General features: G+C 43.6%; 1 protein-coding gene across 5 annotated transcripts in view; it reads left to right on the top strand.

Annotated features, from left to right (window-relative positions):
• Nucleotides 1–27651, top strand: part of LOC147748775 (breast cancer anti-estrogen resistance protein 3 homolog) — a 232009-nt gene that overhangs the window by 154177 nt on the left and 50181 nt on the right. For all 5 annotated transcript variants that reach the window (XM_086963797.1, XM_086963798.1, XM_086963794.1 and 2 more), the window contains one exon: nucleotides 23530–23624. In XM_086963797.1, coding sequence (XP_086819923.1) covers nucleotides 23530–23624 — 95 coding nt within the window. The remainder of the gene's footprint in view (nucleotides 1–23529; nucleotides 23625–27651) is intronic.

A 27651-nucleotide genomic window follows, 5' to 3' on the forward strand; every position in this document is an offset into this window, starting at 1 on the left:
TGAGTCAGGGAAGGCCAGTAATATTATTATGTAAATGGAGTACCTTGCATTCCCTACATTTACGTCTGTTACGGAAGACAACAACCAGTGGCAGGAAAAAGGCATTTCCTGTGGCTTGATTGCGACTCTGGGCCTGATTCACAAAGGTAAATTTACATGTGTAGATTTACTCATGTGTGAACCTAATACTGCATGTATGTGTACATCTACACTTTTTTGCAGTTTTTTCTTGACTATTTATCATTTGTTAAATGTAGACTTACAAGTCTCCACCTCCAGTTGAGCCTCCTACAACAAGCTTTTCAAGTGTAAAGGTAGGGCGAGTAACTTTTCACACGTTGGTGGAAATCCCCACCACCATGGCGGGAATTTTCCTATGAAAAAGTATAGGAAAAAATATTAAAGTTTATTATTCTTTAAGAGAAATTATTGAGAATGTGATTGAATTAAATATAAATGTTAAATCGTTTTAAAAGTTTATTATAAATCTATAACTATTAAAATAAAACGGCATAGCATGTTAACTAAATTAAGTGTTTACTAACTATTAGTTAATTAAAAGTATGTATTGAATGTGTACATATTTCCTATGAAATAATTTTACAAAAATACCACCCATGGTAACATTTGTATTTTTATATTTAATATATATTAAATGTTGTTAAAAGTTATGTGTAGAACTTAATTGAATTTGTTAAAATTTTTAACAAAGTATAATCTGATTTTAAGTTTACTGTTGTCTCCACCTAAACTTGGGAACTACCCAGAGTTCCCTGCTTCATATATATATATATATATATATATATATATATATATATATATATATATATATATATATATATCTCCTACTGGCGGTCTCCAGTAGGTATATATAGTTAGGATTTTTTTGAATAGGGATTTCTGAAAATTCTATGTTGAATAACTTTGGCGTTGAAGGATGGAATTGGCTGAAATTTTTAGGAAAATGGCACATTTTGTTTCTGAGCGTCCCCTGAAAGTTTGGGGGGGTTTCTTGAAGTGGGGGCCGAGAAAAAAGGGGGGTCCCAAAACGTGTTTTTAACATTGAGTTTTCCATAGGGCGGTTGGACTCACTTTTAGCTCGAACGGCTGAATGGATTTCTATGAAACTTGGCAAAATTGTAGGGACTGGTAGTCCGATGTGCCTTTGCTAGGTTTCAAGATATGTGCTCAAGTGGATTTTGAGTATTTTAGGTTAAAAAAAATATATATATCTGTGACAGCGTCCCGGTAAGCGCCCCGGTTCGCGTACCAGACGCGTAACGGAACTTTGCGAGGAGAAGCGGATTGGCTCTCGGGTGTCTGTAAACATTCTAAGCAGTCTGGAGCGGCCGCCATCTTGTGTCTCGGTAGGATCGAGACACAAGAGGTGGCCAAAACAAAGGGGGAAATTACCATAAGGGGGCATAGTAGATCCTCCCTGACCCCCTAGGTTTGATGTGGGGGCTTTAAAAGGGCCCTGCGGGGCAAAAAAAAATATTTTTTTTTTCATTTTTTTTGCGTGGGGAGCGCCCGGTACGCGCACCGGGAAGCGGTCCGGGGAGCGTACTATGGGGAAAAAAGAATAAAAGACTTTTCAAATATTGTATGTTTATTGATTGTTCTTTTTGATTTTTTTATTGTTTTTTTTTATTTAAGTAGCAACATGTAGGTACCAATGCAGAGTCAAAAAATTAATATACACCGTCTCCTTTGAAGATATCTTGCATGTTGTTTCAGAAGTTATTGTGGTATATGGAATTCATACCATAGTGTGTCAGGAAAGCAGAAACAATATGGAGACAGGAGATGATAAAGAGATGTTAAATACACATTGGAGATAATATAGTTGGAGAAAGGAAGTAACTATGAGCAAACTTACTATGTAACACAAAAAAGTTGCACAGTATATTTTAAGTCTCACTTTATATTATAATCATTTTGGTACTACTTCATGAATTACATTTAAAAATGAATAATGTCTCAAACAATTTTTATTTATTAAATATAAATGTATTCTTTAGAATTTTCAAAATGTAATAAAACTTCCAACATCAGATTGTCTGGAATTTCCTCATAATTTTCATTGCATGATTCTATTGTTTCCAAACAGTCAATTAATTGTTCGTCCAGAGACTCATCCATGAAGTCCAAGTCAACTATATTTTCTTCAGGATTTTTCTCCACCATAAATTCAATAGAAATATTATTGGACTCTTGTTTCGCTTCCATTTTCTTTCTGTAAATTGCATAAAAAATAACTATATCAGTAGAGTTAGGGTACTGTTGGGTTTAAGTTCAGACAGGTACTTCTGAGTTTTGAACAGTGTATGGTTTCAGGCAGGAAGTAGAACTATTAAAAAGTGCATGTGATGAAGCCTAAGTAAATTCATAATTATACCACAGAAGCCTAAATCAATCCATAATTATAATAGTCAAGCCTATCTCAATGTCTAACTCTTACAGAGGGACAGTATATAACTATCTGAAAACGTTTTCCCAAATTAATTTAAAGTGCATAACATAGTTCTCCTTTCAAATTAACAACTTACCTTCTTCAAAGTAGTTGAGGTTTTCTGTCAAATTCTTTTGCAAATGTACCTTAGGTAGTGTTAGTCAAAATGGCTGTGTTTCCCTCTCATTTTTTATATATATTCTTGTACTTAACCAATCAAATGTCAGCACATAAAAGTACAAAATGTAAGTAACATTTTAATTGGTTAAAAATTCAAATAGTTTCATATGTGTTTTTGTCATGTAATTTACCTCAGGATATTTAGACAGGGCTACAGCCCAAATGGCTCAATGGAATACCACCAAATTTGGGTAAATGGTAGGGACTGCTATGTAGTAGGGCCTATTCTATATTTGATGAAAGTGTCTCCAGTGGTTTTTCTGTAAATTACTTTCCCACCTTTTTTTATCGAGCGCTTACCGGTGCGCTCCCCGGTATGCGTACCGGTAGCGTTACGGGAGTCCTCCATTTTGTGTTTCGTCAGAATTGAGACACAAGATGGAGGGCAAAAAACGTTGGGAATGGGTAGAAGGGGGCACAGTAGACACTTCCTAACCCTCTAGGTTTTCTGAGGGGGGCTTAGGACGCTCATATAGGCCAAAATTAAAAAAAATTACAAAAGAAAATCGCAGGGAGAGCGCCCGGTACGCGAACCGGGCAGCGCTCCTGGAAGCGCAACAAAGAGAAAAAAAGAAAGACAGGGTGTAAAAATTTTAGCAATTTTGATATAAATGGAAGGTAGTTCTGAAAAGAACTGGTTTTTTAATTCTTTTTCTTGTTTTTTATTAATTTTCAGAACATTTTTTGATTTTTTAGGATTTTTGAAAACTATTTTGTGTTTTTTTAGTGTTTTTTAGGGGAAATAACAAAAAAGCAGGGTTAGAACATGTCTCAACAGGAGCAAAAAAAAATAATAAGGAATCAATGTTTTGTCTTCTTGTTGCATTTATGATTTTCTCCAGCTCGGATAATCAAAGTAATACTCTTATCTCCAAAACTGATAGTTCCTCCACAATATATACAAACTATTTTGTAGTTTTCAAAAGGAGTTTGAAAATTGTAGACCATTTCTCGGCCTTCTGGTCCGGCGAATCAGCTTTGTCCACTGCAGGTGCTGGGGATGACATTTGGGGCGTTGGCAGCAAGATCCCTTACTGGTGCTTGGGAATGGCTCTGCAATGGTGTTTCTGTCAGGAACTGCTTTACTTGCTCTTCCTCCTCCTCCTCTTCATCCTCATTATCTTCCTCTACACCAAAGTCCAGTGTTGGAGGTGGTCCTTTTGGTGGTGGTGGTTGCTGAGAAGCACCAGCTGCAGCTAAAATAGAAGCCATTCTAAAAAACAGGTCTTGCTCTCTGGAAGTAGAAAGTAAGAATGAGGTAAAAAGGTGGGGGCTTTCAACAGGTTCAGAACCAATAAAAAGTGTTATTTTCAGGTCACATGACCTGTTACGCTTACGTTACGTGCCCCGGAGCGCTTCCAGGGCGCTGCGCGTCGCGCTCTGTAGCGCTCCGGAGCACTTCTGGGTGCGCTAACGCAGCGCATCATAAGACGCATCACGCGGCAACGCGATACGTCGCGCTTACGCGACGCGTCACGATGTTGTTTTCTAACGCGGCAGTTGCGCTAACGGAACGTTTACCGGTTCGCGGACCGGGTCGCGGCACCAAATTGAGCTAACGGGAAGCTACCCGGTGCGCGGACCGGTAGCGAAACAAAATTTAAAAAAAAAAAAATATATATACATAAAAAAATTATATTAAAAACATATAAAAATATTTTTCAATTAAAAGAAGAATACATTTTACAGCTTTTGATATTTGCTATTAAAAAAACATTGAAATTCACTGAAAAAACCATAGGTTATAGACCATATATAGTTAGGAATTAGCATTTACAAAACCTTGAAAATTCACTGAAAAAAACATAGGTTATAGATCATATATAGTTAGGAATTAGCATTTACAAAACCTTATTTTACTCACACAAAACCATTGAAATTCGCATATATAGTTAGTTGCAATAACTATATATCGCGCACCCGCAATCCACTGCTGATGATGTCACATATTACATCATTTATGACATGGTCAGTGACATCACTGATGACATCACTGATGACAACTCAAATGACATCACTGACAACATCACTGATGACATCATTCATGTGATAATACGATCAACCTCTTCAGACTCTAATATAACCTTAGATACACTCAGAGTAAACAGACACTCACAGATTGTCACTCATCCATGGAGTTACTCATACACCTAGTCAGTCATGCAAAGAATCAATCACACCTCCATTTCCTCAACTATACAGTTATACACACCTTACTTATTCAAACATATTCTAACACATATTTACTCTCTTATACAATCACTGATACAAGTTTTAAATGATCCATGCAGCCACTCACACATTCACTAGCTCTTATACACAGTAATTTATATATGTCAACTCTCACATGTACTGTGTTTTACATATGTACTTACTTTGACATGTAGCACTGAGATATCCATTCACTCACCAATACACTCATGCACACAGTCAACCACCCATACAGCTGTTTCCACATGCAGTTTTGAACCCATACATCTAGTGAATCAACTGTTCACACATCTATGCACAGAGTCACACACCTCCCAGACACCCACACACACACACACACTCACTCTCCCATACAAATACTTGGGCAACCAATCAATAACCCATATAGTTACTCATATAGCTACTGATCAACACATGCAGCAGTTTACAGAACAACAGATATAATGATGCACAAATTAAGACAGTTTAGTCACTAACCCATGCACTCAGTGAGACACATTTAATCACTCTCTCATACAGTCAGTCATGCACCTACTAAATCCTTCATCCAGACACTTATACATCCACTCATTCTTCAATATGTAAAACATATTTTAACTTTACAGAAACATACAGTCACTGGATGATGTCATCAGTGATGTCATTTGAGTTGTCATCAGTGATGTCATCAGTGATGTCACTGACCATGTCATGAATGATGTAATATGTGACATCATCAGCAGTGGATTGCGGGTGCGCGATATATAGTTATTGCAACTAACTATATATGCGAATTTCAATGGCTTTGTGTGAGTAAAGTAAGGTTTTGTAAATGCTAATTCCTAACTATATATGGTCTATAACCTATGTTTTTTTCAGTGAATTTTCAAGGTTTTGTAAATGCTAATTCCTAACTATATATGGTCTATAACCTATGGTTTTTTCAGTGATATATATATATATATATATATATATGCGGTATGAATCGTCCTCAAGTTTCTCAACCACAGCACATGCAGTCAAATCGACATAGAGACGAGACGAGACCCAAATCTTGGTGTTAAAGTTTTATTGCGCCCAACACCAGTCTGCCATGACGCGTTTCGGCTACCAAAAGCCTTGATCACATGACGCAGTCATGGGGCCTGGCCACCATTTTTAAAGTGCAAAGTGCGTGATGGATATAGTAAACATACTACGACAAATGCATTATAATATTGGCAAAATCATTGAAACCAACATGATATACTGACAGTAAAATACATTAAAGTGCCGTTTAGCTGTATAAATACACAGAATTGATTTTGTTGGCACCGAACTAATAATAACGACTTTTGATTATGCCACGACCCCTGGTTCTCGCTTGGTATACACCAGAGGTGAGTTGGAGTCTTTGAACTCCTGCAATGTTGATATTAGCCCAGATTGTGTTGCCATTCTTGTGCGTGAGAGAATCCTGTCCGCCCCCACTCCCCAGCCGGGTCGTAAGGTTATGAGTCAGGCCCGCGGCTTACGCTTTGGCCTCCTTAACACACGCTCCCTGCAACGACATAATTTAGAGGTGTTTACCCTTCTTGAAGAAGGAGAACTAGATCTCCTGGGACTCACCGAGACATGGTTAGAGGATTCCTCTATGCCGGATCTCGTTGCCTCCCTACCATCCGACTTTTCGGCACTTTTCTATAATAGATCTGGAGCCAAGAGGGGGGGAGGTGTTGCCCTCCTGTACAACTCACGCCTATTGGTGGAAAGGGTCTTGACGGAAAATTTAGCAGGCGCGGAAGTGATGGGCGTTAAGTTGCAATCAGGGACGGATTGTCTGCTGATTCTGTTAGTCTATCGCCCTCCGTGGACCTCGCCTGATTTCCCTGACTTGTTCATAAGACTGGCCCAGGACATTCGCTCAAGATATGACAAGGTAATGATAATAGGGGATTTTAACTACCATTGGGAGAAGGTCCCAAAAGATGGTCAGGCGTTACAGATCGATGAGGCGTTAACCTCATTTGATCTGGTTCAACAAGTAAGAGGCCCAACACATGCCAAGGGACACACCCTAGACTTGGTGTGAACGACAGTTCCTGTCCAGGACATGGCTGCGGCTCAGCCATGCGTATGGTCTGACCACCACTTGGTGAGAGGCAAGGTTTTGGCGGACAGACAGAAAACAACAACTAAAGGAGGATGGAAGGCAGTTAGGAAGTGGAATAAGATTGATGGGGATAAAATGATAAATTTACTTCGCACCAACCCCCTTGCCAACAGTTGCCCCCTCAACCCAGAGGCCCTCTGTGGGGCACTCATGGACAAACTTCAGAATGCCACAGACAAAGTTGCACCAATCTGTAGGGTGAACCGTACGGATAGGAAACGAGGGGCCCCGTGGTATAACGACTTACTCAGAGCTCAGAAACGTGGGCTACGCAAACTGGAAAGAACCTGGCGGAAAAACTACAGTCCTGACTCTCGTAGTAACTATCTACGGGCTCTCGCTGGTTATAAGCAAGCGATTATAGCCAGGAAGTCTGAGTTCTACGAGGAGAGGATTTCTACGGCTACGAATCCTCAGAAAGAAGTCTTCCGAGTCCTTACGGAGCTCAGGAAGAACAAGGAACAGCCCCCGGACTTTAGTCAGGAGGATTGTCAGAAGTTCCAGGATTTCTTCACCAACAAAGTCATTGATTTGGTCACTGAAATTACGGCAACCTCGCAAATTGACTGTCCACCGGTGGATATCCCAGCCATACTGCCAATTACAATCCCGCTCTCTAATCTACCCTTGATTACAAAGGAGAGTTTAGTCTCCCTCACGGGTCGGGTCAAGTCCGGCTCTAGGGCGGATCCATGCCCACCTGAAGTGTTCAAACTCGCACTCCCGGGCATTGAGGATGACGTGCTGAGTCTCCTGAACCTCTCTCTACAAACTGGTCAAGTGCCATCTGCCTTCAAGGAAGCCCGTCTGATTCCCTTGCTAAAAAAACGGGGGCAGACGCAAAATGTCTGAAGAACTTCAGACCAATTTCCCAGTTACCATTCTTGGCGAAGGTCCTGGAGCAGCATGTCCTTATCAGCCTTTCAGAACATCTGGAAAGCAACACGCTGCTAGAGCCGAATCAAGCAGGCTTCCGTGCGAATCACAGCACGGAGCTGGTTATGCTGTCAATCGTAGATGAACTTAGGAACAGAGCAGACAAGAAAATCCCGGGGGCCCTGGTGCTGTTGGACCTCTCCGCGGCATTTGATACTGTGTGTCATGAACAACTACTGTCGCGGATGAGGGACTTCGGCATTCAGGGCATAGCACTGGCATGGTTCACATCCTTCCTTCAAGGGAGGACGAAGAAAGTGCAATTAGGTGACATGCTTTCTACCGCAACCTCGATCACTTGCGGAGTCCCACAAGGGTCTGCTCTGTCACCCCTATTGTTCAACATATACCTACAGCCTTTGATTCGAATGCTTAATCAAATGGACTGTCAGGTATATAACTACGCAGACGACACCCAGATCATCATCCAGCTGGAGGATAGCCAGAATGCCTTTACCAGACTGCAAAACATTCTGAGAAGTACAGCTAACTGGATGTCCGGCAACTCCCTAAAAATCAACCCGGACAAAACCGAGGTGTTGCCGATTACCATCGCTGGCAACCCTTGGTGTGACCGTTTCTGGCCTGGGGAGTTGGGCACGCCTCCAGAACCGGCTGAGGTGGTTAAGAGCCTGGGCATCCAGGTGGACAGTAAGCTGTCCATGAAAAAGCAAGTCACAGCTGTGGTGGGCTGCTGCGTCGGCCTCCTTCGCCAACTCAGGAAAGTTTCCCCGCTGCTCTCTTTTTCCACCCTAAGGAGCGCGGTTTCTGCAATGATTTTGGCCAGGCTGGACTATGGCAATTCATTGTATATAGGACTCCCACAGGGCCTCTTAAACAGAATGCAGACGGTCATGAACGATGCTGCTAGGCTCATTTTTAAGAAACCAAGGAGTACCCAGGCATCCCCCCTCCTGCGGGAACTCCATTGGTTGCCAGTTAGGCAGAGGCTAATGTTCAAGGGGCTCTGCATTGTACACAAAGCGCTTCATGGCAGAGCACCCACCTATCTGAAATCTCGCCTGTCCCTTTACAAACCAGGGAGGGTGCTTAGATCTGCTGATTCCATATATCCGGTTCAGCCACGCTGTAGACTGACCACTGTGGGTGGGCGTGCTTTCTCACATACTTTGCCAGCTATGTGGAATAAACTACCGCTGAAACTCCGCAATGAAAAGAAACTAATGCCCTTCCGCAAGCAATTAAAAACTGTGCTTTTCCAGCAAGCGTGGGGTGGCCGCTAAATGTAATCTGATGCATCTTTTTATTGTCTAGCTGATCCTAACAAAGCGCTTAGAGACCCCTGGGTTATAGTGCGCTATACAAGTCACAATAAATAAATAAAATAAATAAATGCACGTAGTGTGTACAGCTCATTTTACGGTAAAATTGGCTGTGGTTGTAAACATGTTAAAATTGTTAACCGTATGTATTATAAAGAAAAACAACAATAAAATCAATTAAAAACATGTTGATCAAATACAATGTTTTCTAAAATCAATTCATAATGATACAAATACATGTTATTGATATTGCCCATGTGGGCAATACATTCACTTGTGCAAAAATCGCTAGGGGTTCAGTACATGTTGGTTGTATGTGCAACATCACGCATATATACTCATAAAGTGCTACCAGTGTGAAATAAAAAAAGTGTGCCCAATAGGATAAAAAAGTGATCAAATATTTCATAATTCAAAAGTAGTCTGTGTGGAGGAAAAGGAAGTTTACTTAAAAAATTAGTTGCAATGAAGAGTAGTAGTTGATGAATGCAGAATTGGTTCAGAATGGAGATACTAATAGTCAGACCGGGTTAAAGGTAAGTATGGCAATCTTCACTCTTATTGAGCCCGTTGGGCATCTTGCTGTCCAGCAAGATGATATAACGGGTCTCAAGTTTACGGAGGAGCCCTTCCCTGTCACTACCTCTTCGTTGGGGAGGGACCCTGTCTATGACATAGTATGTGAGGCCTTCTGGGTTCTTGTTGTGTGCAATTTCGAAATGTCTGGCCACTGGGTATGTAGGGTCTGTGTTGGAAATAGTCCTCAGATGCTGCAGAATTCTTTTATGAACTTGGGGCCTTGTGCTCCCCACATATCTGAGCCCGCAGGGGCATTGTAAAACGTATACAGCAAATTCTGTTTTGCAATTAACTTTCTCTTTTATTTTTAAAGGAACAGGAGAGAAAGGTATGGTATATTCAGATTTGCTGATTCCATTTCTGCAGGCCTTACAAGTGGCGCATTTCAAGAACCCTTTACTCCCCGCTAGCCACGTGCCTGTGACTAGTTCAGGGCTACTTGAGACCAGACTGGTTTCCATGGACCTAGCTTTCCTATAGGTGATATTTGGCCTAATCTTTACCAGATTGCCAATAACCGGGTCACTTCTAATGAGGAACCAATTGTTCTTCACTATGTTGCGGATATACTTATGTTGGTTGCTAAAAGTCATGATAAGTCTGGTTTCATTGCTCGCTGTAATGCGCGACAGTTTGACAGTAGCATTGGTAGGGCATAACAATTGCTGTCTGTCTAGAGAGTTTGCCCTCCTCTGTGCATTGTCAATGGTATGCAGATCATAGCCTCTAGCCAGAAATCTAGATCTGCAATCATCTTATGCTTTCAGGCAATCTGTATCGTTGCTGCAGATACGTCTGATGCGGAGCATTTCCCCATAGGGGATGCTCTTTATCAGGTGGGGTGGGTGATGACTATACGCATGCAACACCGTGTTGCCCGCTCTTGGTTTCCTGTGGAGCTTAGTATGTAACTTACCCTGATCTATATATATCTCCACGTCTAAAAACACAATAGAAGTAGAACTTACAGGAGGGGCGTGGCCTGGAGCCGAAGATGGTGGACGTGTAGCTCTAGAGCTCCGTCCGTAGTCCTCTAAACAAGCAAATTATCCTGATTCCCCCACCTGCAATCCACCTGATTGCTGTACCGGAGGCCCCCGGAGGTGTCCTGCTGGAAGCGGAGCGGTGCTTCTCCACTCTGCCCGCTCTGCTGACGCGCTGACACGGCTGCTTTGGCCGCGGCCTGCTGCTCGTGGTAAGCCCCGGGCTCAAGTGGGCAATCTCCCCGGCCTCCCCATAGCCTCTGGCGCGGTCCGATCGGGACTCCGCGCCGGAACACAGAGGCGGACACCAGCGGCAGACATCGCCATTGAAGAGGCGCCCTGCTCCTGCAGCGACCCTGTGGCCCCCCTCTCCGCTGCGGAGCCCTGCCCGGCCACCCTGCTGGGGGACCTGCGGAACGAGCGGAGGCTTTCTCTGACCGGCTGACCGGCTCGCCACCAGCCTACACGGTGAGCGAGCCGCCTGTTATCTGCTGCGCTGACCGGGACTGTGGGGCGGGCGGCGCCAGGCACCTGACACCAGCACTACTTGCTCCGGACCCCCCCGGGCACTGCAGGCCTCGAACGCAGTATCATCGGCGCCATCTTGTCTTTGAGTCCCGGACGGAAAGTGTCCCCGGCCCTGCGCTGAGACATCTCTCTGGCCCACACACTTGCCGATCGGCGGAACTGCGACTGGGATTTCACGCGGAGTGACGCACTGTTGGGGTCAATGTGCCCGGCAGCAGGCAGCGGACAGTGGACAGCAGACCCTGGATATCCAGACAGCCGGCCCCAGCCAGTGGTAAGGGGGTGAGACACGTGCGCTGCGGACCTGCCACCACGCGCTGGCCCAGACTTCTCGAGTGCTCCTGCGTGAGGCCGACTCACTTGACATTTGCAGCAGGCCGTCTTTCTCCCTTCATCTGTCCTCTTGGGAGCTAAGGTCACTTCTGCCCACGGGGCCCCCCTGTGGAAGCCGCCTATCCCGATACCGACGCCACGGACAGAGATTCCACGCACTCCCTGCCAACCCTGGGTCTACGCTACTTTCACCCTTGACCACCACACCCTGATCCTGCGGTGGACGCGGTCCGACGTCCAGAGTAGACACGAGGGTGGGCGGCGGCGATCTGCTGTGCCCTTTCCAGCGCCACCATGCTAACGAGATCCATGGGCAAACATAGGGGCAAGACTCATGAACAGGGCGCTGCGGCGGACCTGCAGTCCACGGGCTCCGAGGACCCGCTGGCCTCCTCCAACATGGACATCATTCCGCCGACTGGAAAAAGGTCCCAGGACGCAAAGTTGGACCGTATCCTCAATGAGATACGAGCGACTCGCGAAGCCCTGGAATTGCGTATAGACAGTATGGCGACTGGCCTATCGCTATTAAGGGCGGACCATAACAAATTGGCGGAACGAGTGGCGGAGCAGAAGATAGCACTGAATGACCTAGTGCCACAACAGACGGAGCATTCCACGAGGTTGGAGAGAGTGGAGAAACAGCTTAAACATCTCTGGGACAGGGTGGACGAGGCCGAAGGACGAGCGCGCCGCAACAACGTCCGCATCTTAGGCATTCCGGAGAGAAGCGAGGGGAGGAACCCCACCCAATTCGTGGAGGACTGGTTACGAACGCTGGTGGGCCAAGAAGATCTCACTGCCCTGTACAGCTTGGAGAGGGCACATCGGATGCCTCCTCGGCCCCCCAAACCGGAGGCGCCCCCTCGTCCCCTGATCGCGCGCCTCCTTCACTACAGAGACCGGGACACCGTGTTGCGTGCGGCCAGGGAGAAAGCACCGATACGATTTGAAGATAAAAACATTTCAGTCTATCCTGATTTCTCGCCCACTGTAAAGCGCGCCAGATCCACATTCATGGGTGTAAAACGCAAATTAAGAGACAGGAATATGAAATATGCACTGCTGTTCCCTGCTCGGCTCAAAATCCTGCACGACAACAAATCCCACTTCTTCGACTCACCAGAAGAGGCTGAGGAATGGATGGAGGTCACTCTGACGCCACCGATCTCACAGGACCCATTCGGGGAGCACCAAGGAGGCGGCCGCAGCGACCACGGAGACCCACCGGACCGACGGCACAACACTCCCAGCCCGGGACACCACTCTTCCCATGGACCCTCTGCGAAGACGCACCCTCCTGGTACTCGGGTGGCAAGCCGCCCGTCGTCAACTCACCGGCAGCAGCTCACGGAGGAGGCACTGGCAGCTCACGACGCGGAAGCACTTGGAGACAGGCACACCGTCACCACCGACACTCAAACAGAGGTGTCTGGCTCAGTGGACAGCTTGCCGCTGTTCCCGAAAATTACAGCCCAAATGGCAGAGGAGTTATGATCTGCTGAGAATATGATCCCCTCCAGGTGGTAATGTATACTTGAACTCCCCCCCCCCCCTCCTTTTGTATGTGGTGGGTTGCATGGGGAACCCACTTTGTTGAGGACTAACTAGCCCATGCAGACCGTTCAGTGACAGCCGACAGAGGCCTGTCACCCCCCCCCGGTATGCACACGGACTCCATTGACTTGTGCCCATGTTGGGCACCACAGTTTGGATCCCGGGCACGTTGGCTTGGGGACCTTTTTGTTCAGGGGTTATTTGTTTTCACGACACTCTCACCTTATCGCAACGCAGAACTGACATGGGGACCCAGGCGTTTCACTGGGTCGCACCACACAGATGGTCATGGGGCCACTTAATAATTACCAACTGTGCACCTGGAACGTGCGTGGCATGGGAGCAGTGCAGAAACGTCATAGAATATTGGCCCAGCTTAATCGCAGGGGGACCCAGATTGCATGCCTGCAAGAGACACATTTGAACGCTGCTGAAGCTGTGAAGCTGCGCAAGAAATGGAGGGGACAACTATTTGCTACCTCCTATTCTGCGTTTTCGAGGGGAGCAGCGATTTGGTTCCGCGGCTCTGTCCCCTTTCAGATGTTAGAGCAAAGAATCGATAAAGAGGGCCGATATGTATTTGTGCGGAGGCTGTTAGACGGGGATGCTGTTGTATTTGGATGTGTTTACTCGCCGAACTCTAATCAATCGGAGTTCTTGTTAACAGTGAACTGGGTGCTGGCGGAATGGGCTGATCATCGTTGGTTTATTGGGGGTGATTTTAATGCTGTGCTTGATGTTACGTTGGATAGGTCACATCCCCCTTTACAGGCGACTGAGAGTAGGAAACAAGCGGATGCTCTTACTAGGTGCGCTGAGGGCTGGGACCTGACTGATGCATGGCGCAGTACACATTCACAAGAGAGGGAATATACTTTTTTCTCCCCACCACACCAGCTTCATACCAGAATTGACCACATATTCTGTTCCCGCTCCGTAGCAGATGCAATTGTCCAGGCCCAACACATGGGAAGAACTCTGTCCGATCACAGCTCCGTAGAACTCACCTGGCAGTGGGGCAGGTGACTAGCCCCCATCCCCACTTGGAGACTGTCTCCAGATCTCCTTGAAGACTCGGTATTCCGGGCCTCTCTGTCCGATGCTATAGTAACATATTTCTCCACAAACATGAACACGGCCAGCACCCGTCAAGTGGAATGGGATGCATTTAAGGTCTGTCTGAGGGGGGCAGCCATGACCGCTGGAATGGGCAGGAAACGGGAGATAATTAATCAACTGAAGGAGGTGGAGGGCTCCCTAGCTTCCCTAGAGAATGAGGCTGCCGGCACCCATGCACCCTTCACACCACTACAGGAGGCTCACATTCGACACGCAGAGCTACTGGAAGACCTGAGGCTCCTAGAATATAGAGAATACACGAACAGGCAGCATGCACAGGCGGATAGAGTTGGCCCCCTTCTAGCCCGCCTCTTGCGGGACTCCCCAGTGAACCACCCCATTTTGAGAATCTTGGACCAAGCAGGCAGCCCAACTACCACCCAGGTCGGGATCAACACTGCGTTCAAGGAATACTACACAACGCTGTATAGCCCCCCACAGCCCCTTCCCGAGGTTGCATTCGAGGCCTTCACGAGGGACTTAGCCCTGCCTCGACTTACTGACGGGCAAATCAAAGACCTTAAGCGCACCATTACTATAACTGAAATCAGACAGGCAATACGCGCCCTTCCAAAGGGCAAGACCCCTGGAACAGATGGCCTACCAGCCGACTTTTATGCAACATACATAGACCTACTAGCCCCACGGTTACACAATATCTATTTAGAAGCTCTGCGGACAACTACCCTACCGCAATCGTCTATGCAGGCGTTAATCACGTCCCTTTTGAAACCTACTAAAGAAGGGCTTCAGATGACTGACTATAGACCCCTGTCCCTTCTCAATACTGACTCCAAGATATTGAGCAAGGTGCTGGCATCGAGGCTCGTGCAATACGTACCTCAGCTGGTCCATTCGGACCAATGTGGTTTTGTCCCTGGCCGCAATACGGCCATGAACCTCAGGCGATTAGCCCAGCTCATGCTCGGTGACCGTGAGGACACGAGCTCCGAAGGCTGCATATCCCTAGATTTGAAACAAGCATTTGATTCCCTTAGATGGGACTATATGTTCGACACGCTGTCGAAATTTGGGATTCCACCCGAATTCCTCGCTTGGGTCAGATTGCTGTACACCGCCCCCACAGCTAGAGTGCGCACCTCAGGCCATATATCAGCCCCTATAGCTATAGCACGGGGCACCAGACAAGGCTGCCCACTTTCCCCCCTCCTCTTCGTCCTTGCCCTTGAGCCGATGCTCTGTAGGCTCCGCCAGATGGCCCCCTGATATGGCATTCTACGACATGGGACGGCACATATAGTGTCCGCTTACGCGGATGATATTATCTTATATCTCCGGGACTTGAGGGGCGACTTGAGCCCTGTTGCCCAGGTCTTTGAGGACTTTAGGTCGATCTCAGGCCTGACCATAAGCGAATCCAAACCATATGGATTTACATTTGCAGCCGCAGGTCTGGCTACTCCACTACCCTTCGCCCCCCACGAGTTCCAGATAGCTGAGACCACCTTCAGATACCTGGGGATGCAGATCTACAGGGAAGCCGACAAGATGCTTGACGGTAACCTTGGGAGGGCCATCAGAGCACTGAAATCGCAGATACAATTTTGGCTCACACTACCACTTTCTATACCCGGCAGAGTGGCGATATCCAAGATGGTGATGCTCCCCCGCCTTCTCTACCACTTCACTAACTTGCCACACCTGATCCCGGCAGCAACCTTTAAGACCCTAGACACTCTACTCACCGAACTTGTGTGGGGGCACGGCCGCAGGCGTATAGGTCTGTCCAAGCTGCAGCTCCCCTCTGACGCCGGTGGCATGGGTTTGCCTGATTTTAGAGCCTACAACTATGCGTGTCAACTACAATGGCTGGCCTTCTGGGTAGCGGGCCGCAATCTTCAGGAGATCAATATGAGGGATAGGGAGCATGCATTGGGGAGAATACACACGTTACTTTTGCCCAACTCGGTTATACCGAGGGATGCCCCGCCTCTCCTCAAACTGGCGATAACTTACTGGCGAAAGGCATTAAAGTATACGTCCCCTGGGTCGTCTTATGCACCCACGATCCCGCTCTTGGGTATCCCGCTGGCCACGGGGACTCTATCGGCGGACTCGCTGGAACAATGGCATGACGCGGGAGTGTCACACGTAGGTGACCTGTTCGCGGAAGAGCACCTATTGTCCTTCGCAGACTTTAGAACTACCCACGGAGTCCCTAGAGGCACCTTCCTCCTACACGCTGGCCTTCGCCACTATATCACCCACAAGTGGTCCCCTAGGGGCCGAGAGCCAGCTACGAATCCTCTCATCACAATGCACTACCTGATGGGCACGGGCGCCCACCTGACAAGGTGGCTCACTGCTAGTGTTAAGAAGGGGAGGGCTTTCGATCTGTCACCACTCCGGGCAGCATGGGAGGGGGACATTGGTAGGCCCCTGAGGGATAGAGAGTGGGAATGTATCCTTCAGTTTCCCAAAAAAGTAGCTAGGAACCCCAAGTTTAAGTTCATTCAATTGATGCTCCTACACAGAGCCTACCTGACCCCACGCCGCATACATATGATGTTTCCTGATGCGAAAAGTAATTGCCCCCGATGTGACACCGAGGACGCAACACTGATACACATGCTTTGGCAATGCCCCAAACTAGGATACTACTGGACCACGGTCCATGAATCGCTCCAGAAAGTGGGCGCTCTGTCCCGATCTCCTACACTGGAATGCACGTTACTGGGGTTGGGGCCCTCACAACGCACCAGAACCGTGGCGGCACGTTTCTCGGACCTGGCCCTGTTGCTGGCGAAGCGTGCCATCACGATGAGGTGGAAGTCACCCAGACCTCCCAACCCTGAACTGTGGAAGGCAGAAGTGGTGCGGTGGGGTAAGGCAGAGGGAGATGCACTGCAGCGGGAGGAATACAGAGGCCTGAGGAAAACGCCAATCTCACTGGACTGGTTTACCACATTAGGTATGTTTGAAACTGGGGACGACGGAGAGGACGAGGATGCAGGTGCCTCTCCGAATGTAAGATAAATGTGTCCTTAGCCGGACTGACATGCACTGTCACTGACCGTGGTGCGCTATGGAGAGGTGCGAGGGGCCCCCCAATCACAATCACTGTACTTGTCTCGTTCCATCTATGTGTACAGACGGATGGAGCCATATGTTGTAATACCGTAAGTGCCCCAGTCTAATGATTGCTCAATCATATGTTTTTGTGAGAGTGTCGGGTGGGTTTGTTGAGGGTGGGGGGAGGGATAGCATTGACCGGGGTTTGTCTATAGTGTGACGGTTCTTGTCACCAACAAAATGAAAAATCAAGACAACTATGCAATTATATGTTCTAAGCAACCTTATGTATGTATTACCCTGTTTCCCTCCGGGACTGGAAATTTCTGTGACTGCTTTACCTACTATGCTAATAAACAGATTTAAAAAAAAAAAAAAGAAGTAGAACTTACAGTACTTGTAAAATGCAAATTAAGATTATTAGAATTCAAACAATCAATGAATGCGGCGACATCAACATCAGAACCATCCCAAATCATAAAGAGGTCGTCTATATATCTCCACCAACCTTTAACCTTGGTTTTCATGGTGGCTGCATGGTCTACCATGAGGACCTGCTCCTCCCAAAAGCCCATATGGAGACAGGCGTAACTCGGGGAGAAGCAGGCCCCCATTGCCACGCCTCTAGTTTGGAGGAAAAGTTGGTTAGAAAATAAAAACACATTGTTTTCCAAACAAGCTAGGATCATTTCTACCACCATATTGGAATGTTCTGTGCAATCAATAGATCTTTTAGTAAGGTAGTGTTTAACCGCCTTGATCCCATCCCTGTGGTGAATACTTGTATAAAGGGATGTCACATCCAGAGATACTAAAAGAAAGTTGGGTTGCCATACAAAGTTGGAAAGTTTGTTCAAAAGGTCCCCTGTATCAAGTATGAAAGATGGTAAAGTTTTAACAAAGTCTTGTAGGAAAAAGTCAATATATTTACTGGTATTTTCCAAGAGGCTATTTCTGGCCGAAATGATCGGTCTCCCTTGTGGTTGCTCTTGATTTTTGTGTATCTTGGGGATGAAGTAAATGACAGGGGTTACCGGATGGTCATTTTTTAGGAATTTGAATTCATCCCACGACAACAAGCCTTTGCTTCGCCAAGCCATCAGTTTTGAATAAAAGTCATTTTTGGCTGCTTGTACTTCATGGGCATCTGTTCTCCTATAGCACTCCCTGTCATTGAGTTGTTTCAAAGCCTCTTCTAAATACATCTTTCTGGGCCAAAGCACAACATTCCCGCCCTTGTCGGACTGTCTAATAATCAATTGTTTATGTCCTCTCAGTTTATGATATTGAATATTAAGGTAGTTATATTTTTTCTTTTTTTTGGTCATTTTGGCATTTTTGATCTGTAGTTCTTTTAATTCATATGAAACCCTGTCATGAAAAATATCTAGATTGTCCTTCAGCAATATAGGGCAAAACTTAGATTTCGGTTTAAATGTAGTTCGTGGCAAATTTAACACAGGTTCACCTCCAAAACATTGGCTGAGGGATATTTTCTTCTTCATGCTGTAGTTCGTAAAGCTCTTGTGTCAATGAAACCCCTAGTTGTGGAGGATCGATGGGGGGTGAAGTTGACGAATGCGAGGTGCTTGCGACATTTGATGTGTGTGTACTGTGGTATTTCTTAAGCTTGAGTTTGCGTACATATTTGAACAGATCAATGCGAGTACTAGCATAGTCAAAATCACTTTTTGGACTAAAGGAGAGCCCCATAGATATAATAGTCAATTCACTATCTGTTAGCGTGGTATCACTCAGGTTGACCACTGTTTTGACATCGCTTAATTGTTGGTTTGATTGCGTTGCCATTTGGACCTTTGTCTCCTCTGTCTTCCACCTGTGCCCCCTACTTTTTGAGCATTTCCTCCTCTCTGCGCGTTTGGCGTTGATTTATTTGTGCCTGTTCCTTGGGAGCCATAGCGGAGTGTCTGCTTGCGGTCTTGTTGGACCACTGCCATTTCCTGAGCAGGAGTAAATTTGCGAAACCCCACTCTCTTATTGCGTGTGGCTTCATTATCAGATTCGCTTTCCGCCTGTGAACTGTTGCTTGAAACAGATGAAACCTCCAAAATGCTATTGGTATTATGCTGAATGGATGTGTTAGCTGTAGTACTCCCATTACCATCCTTTTGCTGATGTTGTTTTAAAGTGTCCTATTTTCGAGCAAAGGTGAAAATTTGGCCATGCTCGTAATCGAGCCTATCTCGTTGGAATTTATATGCCTTGCGCCGCTTAATAATGTCTTCCTCATGTTTTAAGCGTGCTTGCATTTCCTCCCGATATTTTGCAATAGTGGGTGTGCTGGGGATCTTAGATATTTCCGCTTCCAGCCTTTCAATTTCTGACATTAATTTCACCCTGTCGCTCTCTGCATATTGTACCAAATTCTGCATGAGGCGTTTGGAGGAATCGAGATTGCACTGTGCCCAGTCCGTTAACATTTGGGGGTCAGGTTTTTCATAGGATGGCGCTAGCATGATCCTGAATCCACGAGGCACCCTTCCCACCTCCAAGTAGCCGGACAGGGAGCTGTGCTCCCACCATTTCGCCTGTTCACTTTTGTAGCATTTTTCAAGTGCCCTAAAAAGATCCTTAATAGTGTTACTCGGTTCCGTCACCGAGACTGCATTTGCAACTGTAGCGGACCCCCCAGCCGGGGAGTCCGTAAACATTCCTTTTGAAGCCTCCACACGGCCCCGTACTGCGTCGGCAGACATGGCATGTCAAACTCGGGGCATAGTTTATAGCACAGATAGGTCGTTTCATGCGTGAATCCTACCCGACAATGCTGGGCAGCCGACCCTCTGCTCCACTCCACACAGGATTTCCCGCGGGGCTCCGGTGACGACGATAGTACTCCCGGTGCAGTCCCAGCTCGCAGCCGACCAACGCCGACCTCCGACCCGGAACAGCTCACGTTCTTCCCCTCGTCGTCAGCACACAGTCTCCGCCTCTCCTGGGGCTCCGGCAGCGTCTCCTTCACGGAGTTGTCGAAATGCTCCAAACAATGGAGCCGAAGCTTCAAGCTGCACTGGCCCAGACGTGGAGGGGTCTCGTCGAATCCAGGGAAGCAGTCATGGATATACTTGCGGTATGAATCGTCCTCAACTTTCTCAACCACGGCACATGCAGTCAAATCGACGTAGAGACGAGACGAGACCCAAATCTTGGTGTTAAAGTTTCATTGCGCCCAACACCAGTCTGCCATGACGCGTTTCGGCTACCAAAAGCCTTGATGACATGACGCAGTCATGGCGCCTGGCCACCATTTTTAAAGTGCAAAGTGCGTGATGGATATAGTAAACATACTATGACAAATGCATTATAATATTGGCAAAATCATTGAAACCAACATGATATACTGACAGTAAAATACATTAAAGTGCCGTTTAGCTGTATAAATACACAGAATTGATTTTGTTGGCACCGAACTAATAATAACGACTTTTGATTATGCACGTAGTGTGTACAGCTCATTTTACGGTAAAATTGGCTGTGGTTGTAAACATGTTAAAATTGTTAACCGTATTTTTTATAAATAAAAACAACAATAAAATCAATTAAAAACATGTTGATCAAATACAATGTTTTCTAAAATCAATTCATAATGATAAAAATACATGTTATTGATATTGCCCATGTGGGCAATACATTCACTTGTGCAAAAATCGCTAGGGGTTCAGTACATGTTGGTTGTATGTGCAACATCACGCATATATACTCATAAAGTGCTACCAGTGTGAAATAAAAAAAGTGTGCCCAATAGGATAAAAAAGTGATAAAATATTTCATAATTCAAAAGTAGTCTGTATGGAGGAAAAGGAAGTTTACTTAAAAAATTAGTTGCAATGAAGAGTAGTAGTTGATAAATGCAGAATTGGTTCAGAATGGAGATACTAATAGTCAGACCGGGTTAAAGGTAAGTATGGCAATCTTCACTCTTATTGAGCCCGTTGGGCATCTTGCTTTCCAGCAAGATGATATAACGGGTCTCAAGTTTACTGAGGAGCCCTTCCCTGTCACCACATCTTCGTTGGGGAGGGACCCTGTCTATGATATAGTATGTGAGGCCTTCTGGGTTCTTGTTGTGTGCAATTTCGAAATGTCTGGCCACTGGGTATGTGGGGTCTGCGTTGGAAATAGCCCTCAGATGCTGCAGAATTCTTTTATGAACTTGGGGCCTTGTGCTCCCCACATATCTGAGCCCGAAGGTGCATTGTAAAACGTATACAGCAAATTCTGTTTTGCAATTAACTTTCTCTTTTATTTTTAAAGGAACAGGAGAGAAAGGTATGGTATATTCAGATTTGCTGATTCCATTTCTGCAGGCCTTACAAGTGGCGCATTTCAAGAACCCTTTACTCCCCGCTAGCCACGTGCCCGTGACTAGTTCAGGGCTACTTGAGACAAGACTGGTTTCCATGGACCTAGCTTTCCTATAGGTGATATTTGGCCTAATCGTTACCAGATTGCCAATAACCGGGTCACTTCTAATGAGGAACCAATTGTTCTTCACTATGTTGCGGATATACTTATGCTGGTTGCTGAAAGTCATGATAAGTCTGGTTTCATTGCTCGCTTATATATGTGTATATATATCAAGGCCACAGAGGTTTATATATTGCGTGTTATGGCAGACGTGCTGAAATAAACTTTTCAAATTGAAGATTTCGGAGTCTGTGCCTGGTCCATCGGATTAAAGGAGTGCATCAGGTGCATAATGTAGAATATATATATATAAATATATATATATATATATATCATGTGATCAAGCGCTCTGTGAAGCGCGAAACGCGTCGTGATGACTGGGAGCACCATTGCTGAATAAATCACCTCCTTTTTTGCACCAAAACTCTGGTTCGTGTCCGTATTTGCAGCCTTCGAAAACCTGCGCCGTACTGGATTATTCCTGGAATATATATATATATATATATACACACACACAGACACATGCATACATACATACATATGCATGTGTGTGTATATATATATATATATATATATATATATATATATATATATATATATATATATATATATATATATATATATATATATTATATATGTATTAATAGTGGGCTTACTCTTTGGTGTCTGTCTGTCTGTATGAACCTCCCCTTGCCTGAACCCCTCTTTACTTTCACCTAACCCCCTCCCATTTTGTAATAAGTATTCCCCATTTTGCCACCAGTCCCATAAAGGTTTACTACTAAAACTATGCTCACGAGTGGGGAAATCCCCACACAGAGGTGGAGGACTCAGGTTAATGAATAGTATTTTGCAGTACCTGAGCAGTACTAATACTTTGTACCCTACAAAAAGGTTTGTGAATAGGCCAAAGTGTAACAGGAAAACCTGGGCTGAAATCCTGGCCTTCATGCTAGGACAAATTGCGTGATCATAGGAAACCTACAAAAAAAATTACTGTTTTGGTTGCACATCTGGTAATGTATACTAAGAATAATTTTTTATTCTCTGAAAAAATATGTTTAAAAATTAAAATTTTTAAACAAACGTTACTCAATGTAATGTAATGATAGACTGAAACACAACTGTCAAGAATAAGGAACTGTTTTATCTTAGTTTTATGAAATTTTGCCATGTTTTGATGCTCTATGAGGTGTGAGTTATATCATGGTTTGGCCAGTGATTTGCTTTTAGGGCCCAGCAAGATCCTTGGCTCGTCTGTGGTTCAGTTCTGCGTAAGAATTTTCTGGTTTGACCCCTCTATTTAGAACCTATCCCTGCAATGCTCCTCGGCCTTCAGCCCCTACCTCTTGCTGTCCCAGTACTGGCACAGCTCTACCAGTGCACCTCTGTCGCTCCGTAAGGTACATTGTGCTGTTCTAACACTATGACCCACACGGCATTCTGCATTGTACCTGTTCAACATATCCTGCTATTTGAGTAACCATACACAGCTCTAGACATTCCTACTCAGCTATGAACTGCTGCAACTGCTGCCGTTCCAGAGTCTGGACTCACACACAGCTCTGCCAGTTCACATCTGCTCCTACAATAGTACAATACACACACCGTTCTGACTCTTTAACACAGCCCGACACACCTGCCCCCTGAGATCCGTTGTTACTCTGAACCGGCTTTAGTTCACAATCACGTTGTACATTTTCCTAGAAATCCAACGAATATTGAATGCTCAACTAAAACTGCCAGGGACCTGAAATTTGTCTATTCTTTCCACAGAACCAAAGAAAAAAGTGGAAGTCAACCCGCGAACTTGGACACTGTTGGGAGGAGACCATCTTTGTACACAGCGCAGTCTGACAGCAACCTGTTAGGTGAGACTGTCTCTACATCACAATTTTCTAACATGTGTCAAAAAGTACATAACTTACCCTTCATCACTACAAAACATTAAAAACACTTAAAATCTTTCTGTGCCTCTACCCCCAGGCCCCATTAGAATTCATGCTGAAGGCCCACTCACCCTGGGAACCCCCTTCTTGTGCTTCATGTGCATCATCCTTAGGATTAGCAGTTTGGAAGAGAGATGAATTGGTCTACTCAATACTTGCAACAGGGTCTAGACGATGTTGAACAACTCTATATCATGTGGAGGAAGTCACTTGTGTCCAGATGGCAACTAGTGCACTTGGAAAGGGGCCCTGTCCATCTTTCATATCCATTTGAGTGTATAGTAGATTCTGTGCAGATATTTAATTTGGATTAAGAGCAGTCTGAATGAGATGGTCAGCTCTCAAGAGGCCATTGACCCTTTTCTCCAGTCCTTTTCCTCGACTGAAGCCAGGTCTGTGGTATTGGACGTAAGGGTTCGGTACACCATCAAAATCCATCCTTTACCCAGTTAGTAAATCACTCTTCTGGCCTAAATCAGGTTAAATTCCAGAAATGCCTTTACATCTGCTTGATAAACCTCCAGCACGGGTCCTAATTGGGGATATTTATAAAACTAAGACTTCATTTAACTTCAAATTCTTCATGCAGAGTCATGAACGACTTCACTCAATCCCTTACCCAGATTTCAATAAGGGCCAGATATACAACCTTTCTTAGCGGTCGCAATTGCGAAATCAGCCCATTTGTGACCGATAAATAGGTCTGTGCAGTGTACAAACCCTATTGCAAAGGGCTTCTCATCCTAATATCGAGTCGCACTTCTATGTACTTGCAGTTTTGCACTCGCAAAGGAGACTCGCAAAGGGGACTGGCAGTGAAAATATTTTTTAAGAACATGTAGTGGTCCCACGGACCACTGCCTTCTCTTAAAAAAGAAAACAGAAACGTTTAATTTTTCTTTTTTAAATGCATCCCGTTTTGCTTCAGGGAAAAAGGAACTGCATTTAAAAAAAAAGGTTCACAGAATAAATGTCATAGATATCGATTAAAAAATATTGAGTAAAAAATATAGACAACAAAAATATCGACTGCTATACTTATTAAACAGGTAAATACAAAAGTATCAACTAAAAATATAGATATATAAAATATTGACTTTTATATAAATATAAAATAAAATATATTAAATATTAAATTTAATTTAACAATATAAAATAGATGTAATATACATTTTAATAGAACATAACAAATATACTTAATAAGAAAAGGTAAACATACAAACATAATTAATTATATATATATATATATATTTACTTAAACAATTGATAAAATATTATTTCTAATTCATGTTAAAAGTTTAAAATTATATAAAAAATAAAAACCTACATCAATTATTTAAAATATAAAAAAGCAAAAATCTATATTAAATTAAAACATTAAACTATTAACAAATAATTTAACTTAGATTTCACAATACAATCAGTGCAACAGTATGGAAAGTGTTGGATAGCGGAGGAGTAAAAATAACTATTCCCACTCCAGTGAGTGCAACAGTAGGGAAAGTGCTGGCTAGCAGAGGGGTAAAAATGACTATTCCCACTCTAGTGAGTGCAACAGTAGGGAAAGTGTTGGATAGCGGAGGGGTAACATTTACTATTCCCACCAAGTGAGTGCAACAGTAGGGATAGTGTTGGATAGCGGAGGGGTAAAAATTACTATTCGCTCTCCAGTGAGTGCAACAGTCGGGAAAGTTTTGGATAGCGGAGGGATAAAATGTACTAGTCCCACGCAAGTGAGTGCAACAGTAGGTAAAGTGTTGGATAGCGGAGAGTCAAAAATTAATATTCACACACCAACATTAAAAAAATATTACAAATTATGAAAAATTATAAAAATAAATACATATTTTAGAAATTGAAAAATATATATATATATAACATATGATAATATTAATGACATATAACAAATACCTAAAAATATTATACAAAGTCAAATAATAAATACATTAAAAAAATCTTTTAAACTAGAAAATATTTACAAACAAAAACATTATTTAATACATAAATGTATTTTTTTCTTCCTACCCTATAACACCACATCCATAGCAACACACTTCAACATTTTTAATTACATTTAGTTCCATAATTAACATAATTAATAATCAATTAAAAAGATATTCTTAACAAATAATAATAATAAACATGAATTATTACACACACGTTAACACTATATTGTCCACAACACACACCTAAATTAAACTATAAAATAATAAAACACAATTAAAACGTATTTTTAAGGTAAAAACTATTACTATTAACAACTAATTATAAAGTAAATACAATTGATTTACTACCCACCTCACAGCAAAATAAAGGTACCCAACATAAATATCAAATAATTAACATTAATTAACAACTATATATTAATTAATTAAATGCACATTACTTCCCATCCATTACCCCTATAAACACCACAACACACACCTAAAATTAATGACACAATTGCCATACTATATTTTTAATTAATTTAATTAATATCAGTTAACAAATAATTATTAATGAAAAATAAATAAACCACATAACACCCTTTGCCACTATAAACCCCAAAACACACACCTACAATTATTTTCTCAATTACCATAATTATTTACCAATTAATTATTATAATTAACAAACAATTAATCAATTAAAAATGAATTACTTCCCACCCTTTACACCTATAAACACCAGAACACACACCTAAAATTAACTACACAATTACCATAATTAATTACAAATTAAATAATTATTATTAATTAAAAACAAAATATTAATTAATTAATAGTAAATTACTTTACACATTTAACGCTATAAAAACTCAATTAAACAAATATTCATAAATAAAAAATGATCAATTCATTTAATATAATGTAATTACTTCCCACCCTATTCCCCTATAAATCCACAACCTACTAGGAAACAAAAAACGTAAAATAAAATAAAAATGTTTTAATAACTACAAAAAATGTAACACATATATTAAAAATACAAACAATTCTTATACAAAAAACATATATCACATACATTTAAAACATATACTAAAATACATAACACAAATTTAAAAATCGATATTAAACACCGATATTTTTAAAATTGATATTACTGATTTTAAGTCGATATTCTTGACCACAATATCCTTGCTGTCAATATTTCTGAACCACGATATTTCAGACTCGATATTTGTGTAACCTGATATTTTAAACTCAATATTCTGTCTCACATAAAAAAAATGTTTTATTTATAAAGCAGTCACAGACATGGTGGTCTGCTGACCCCAGCAGGCCACACTCCCTGTGAGTGCTGACCATTCCCAATTGGGTCGCAAATTGCGACCTGCCTCATGAATATTAATGAGATAGGTCATTTGCGACCCCATTGGGAATTGCAAACAGTGTCTGAGACACTGTTATACATTCCATTTTGCGAGTTGCAATACGTCGCAATTTGTCACTGACAAAACGGAATGGTCGTACATCTGGACCCAACTTTTGAAATCCCTATGCAATCTCAGGCCCCAAATAACCCCAGTCTCGCTGCCTGTGGAAACCATGTCTCTTTTATTATGGTGTTCGTTATGTCAGTCTGCCATTCTGCCCAATCTAGGGGACAGCTTGGTGCAAGCCATCTAGAACTACTCTAGTCATGGGGATTAAAATCATAGGGAATGAGGATCCGTAAAGAAGCCCTGAAGTATTATCTCTGTTTCCAAACAACCATTGGCAGTGGCCAGTTGTGATGCCCAGTAGAGGCGTAAGTGGGCCAGTGCTAGCCCTCCATCAAACACTGATTGGATACATTTATCAAATTTGTCAAACACAGTTCTTGGTTGTTTACTTGCCTATAGGAAACCGTGTGTGTGCATATGCCTGGACTGGGTTGAAGTAACGTGGAGGGATTTCATAGTGGTAAAGCGGAAGAACATATTAGCCCCTATTACAAGTGGCCCAGTTAATTGCTTTATGTGTGGTTA

The sequence above is a fragment of the Lissotriton vulgaris genome, chromosome 1_1 (genome assembly GCF_964263255.1).
Source record: "Lissotriton vulgaris chromosome 1_1, aLisVul1.2, whole genome shotgun sequence".
In the NCBI taxonomy this organism is placed as follows: domain Eukaryota; kingdom Metazoa; phylum Chordata; class Amphibia; order Caudata; family Salamandridae; genus Lissotriton; species Lissotriton vulgaris.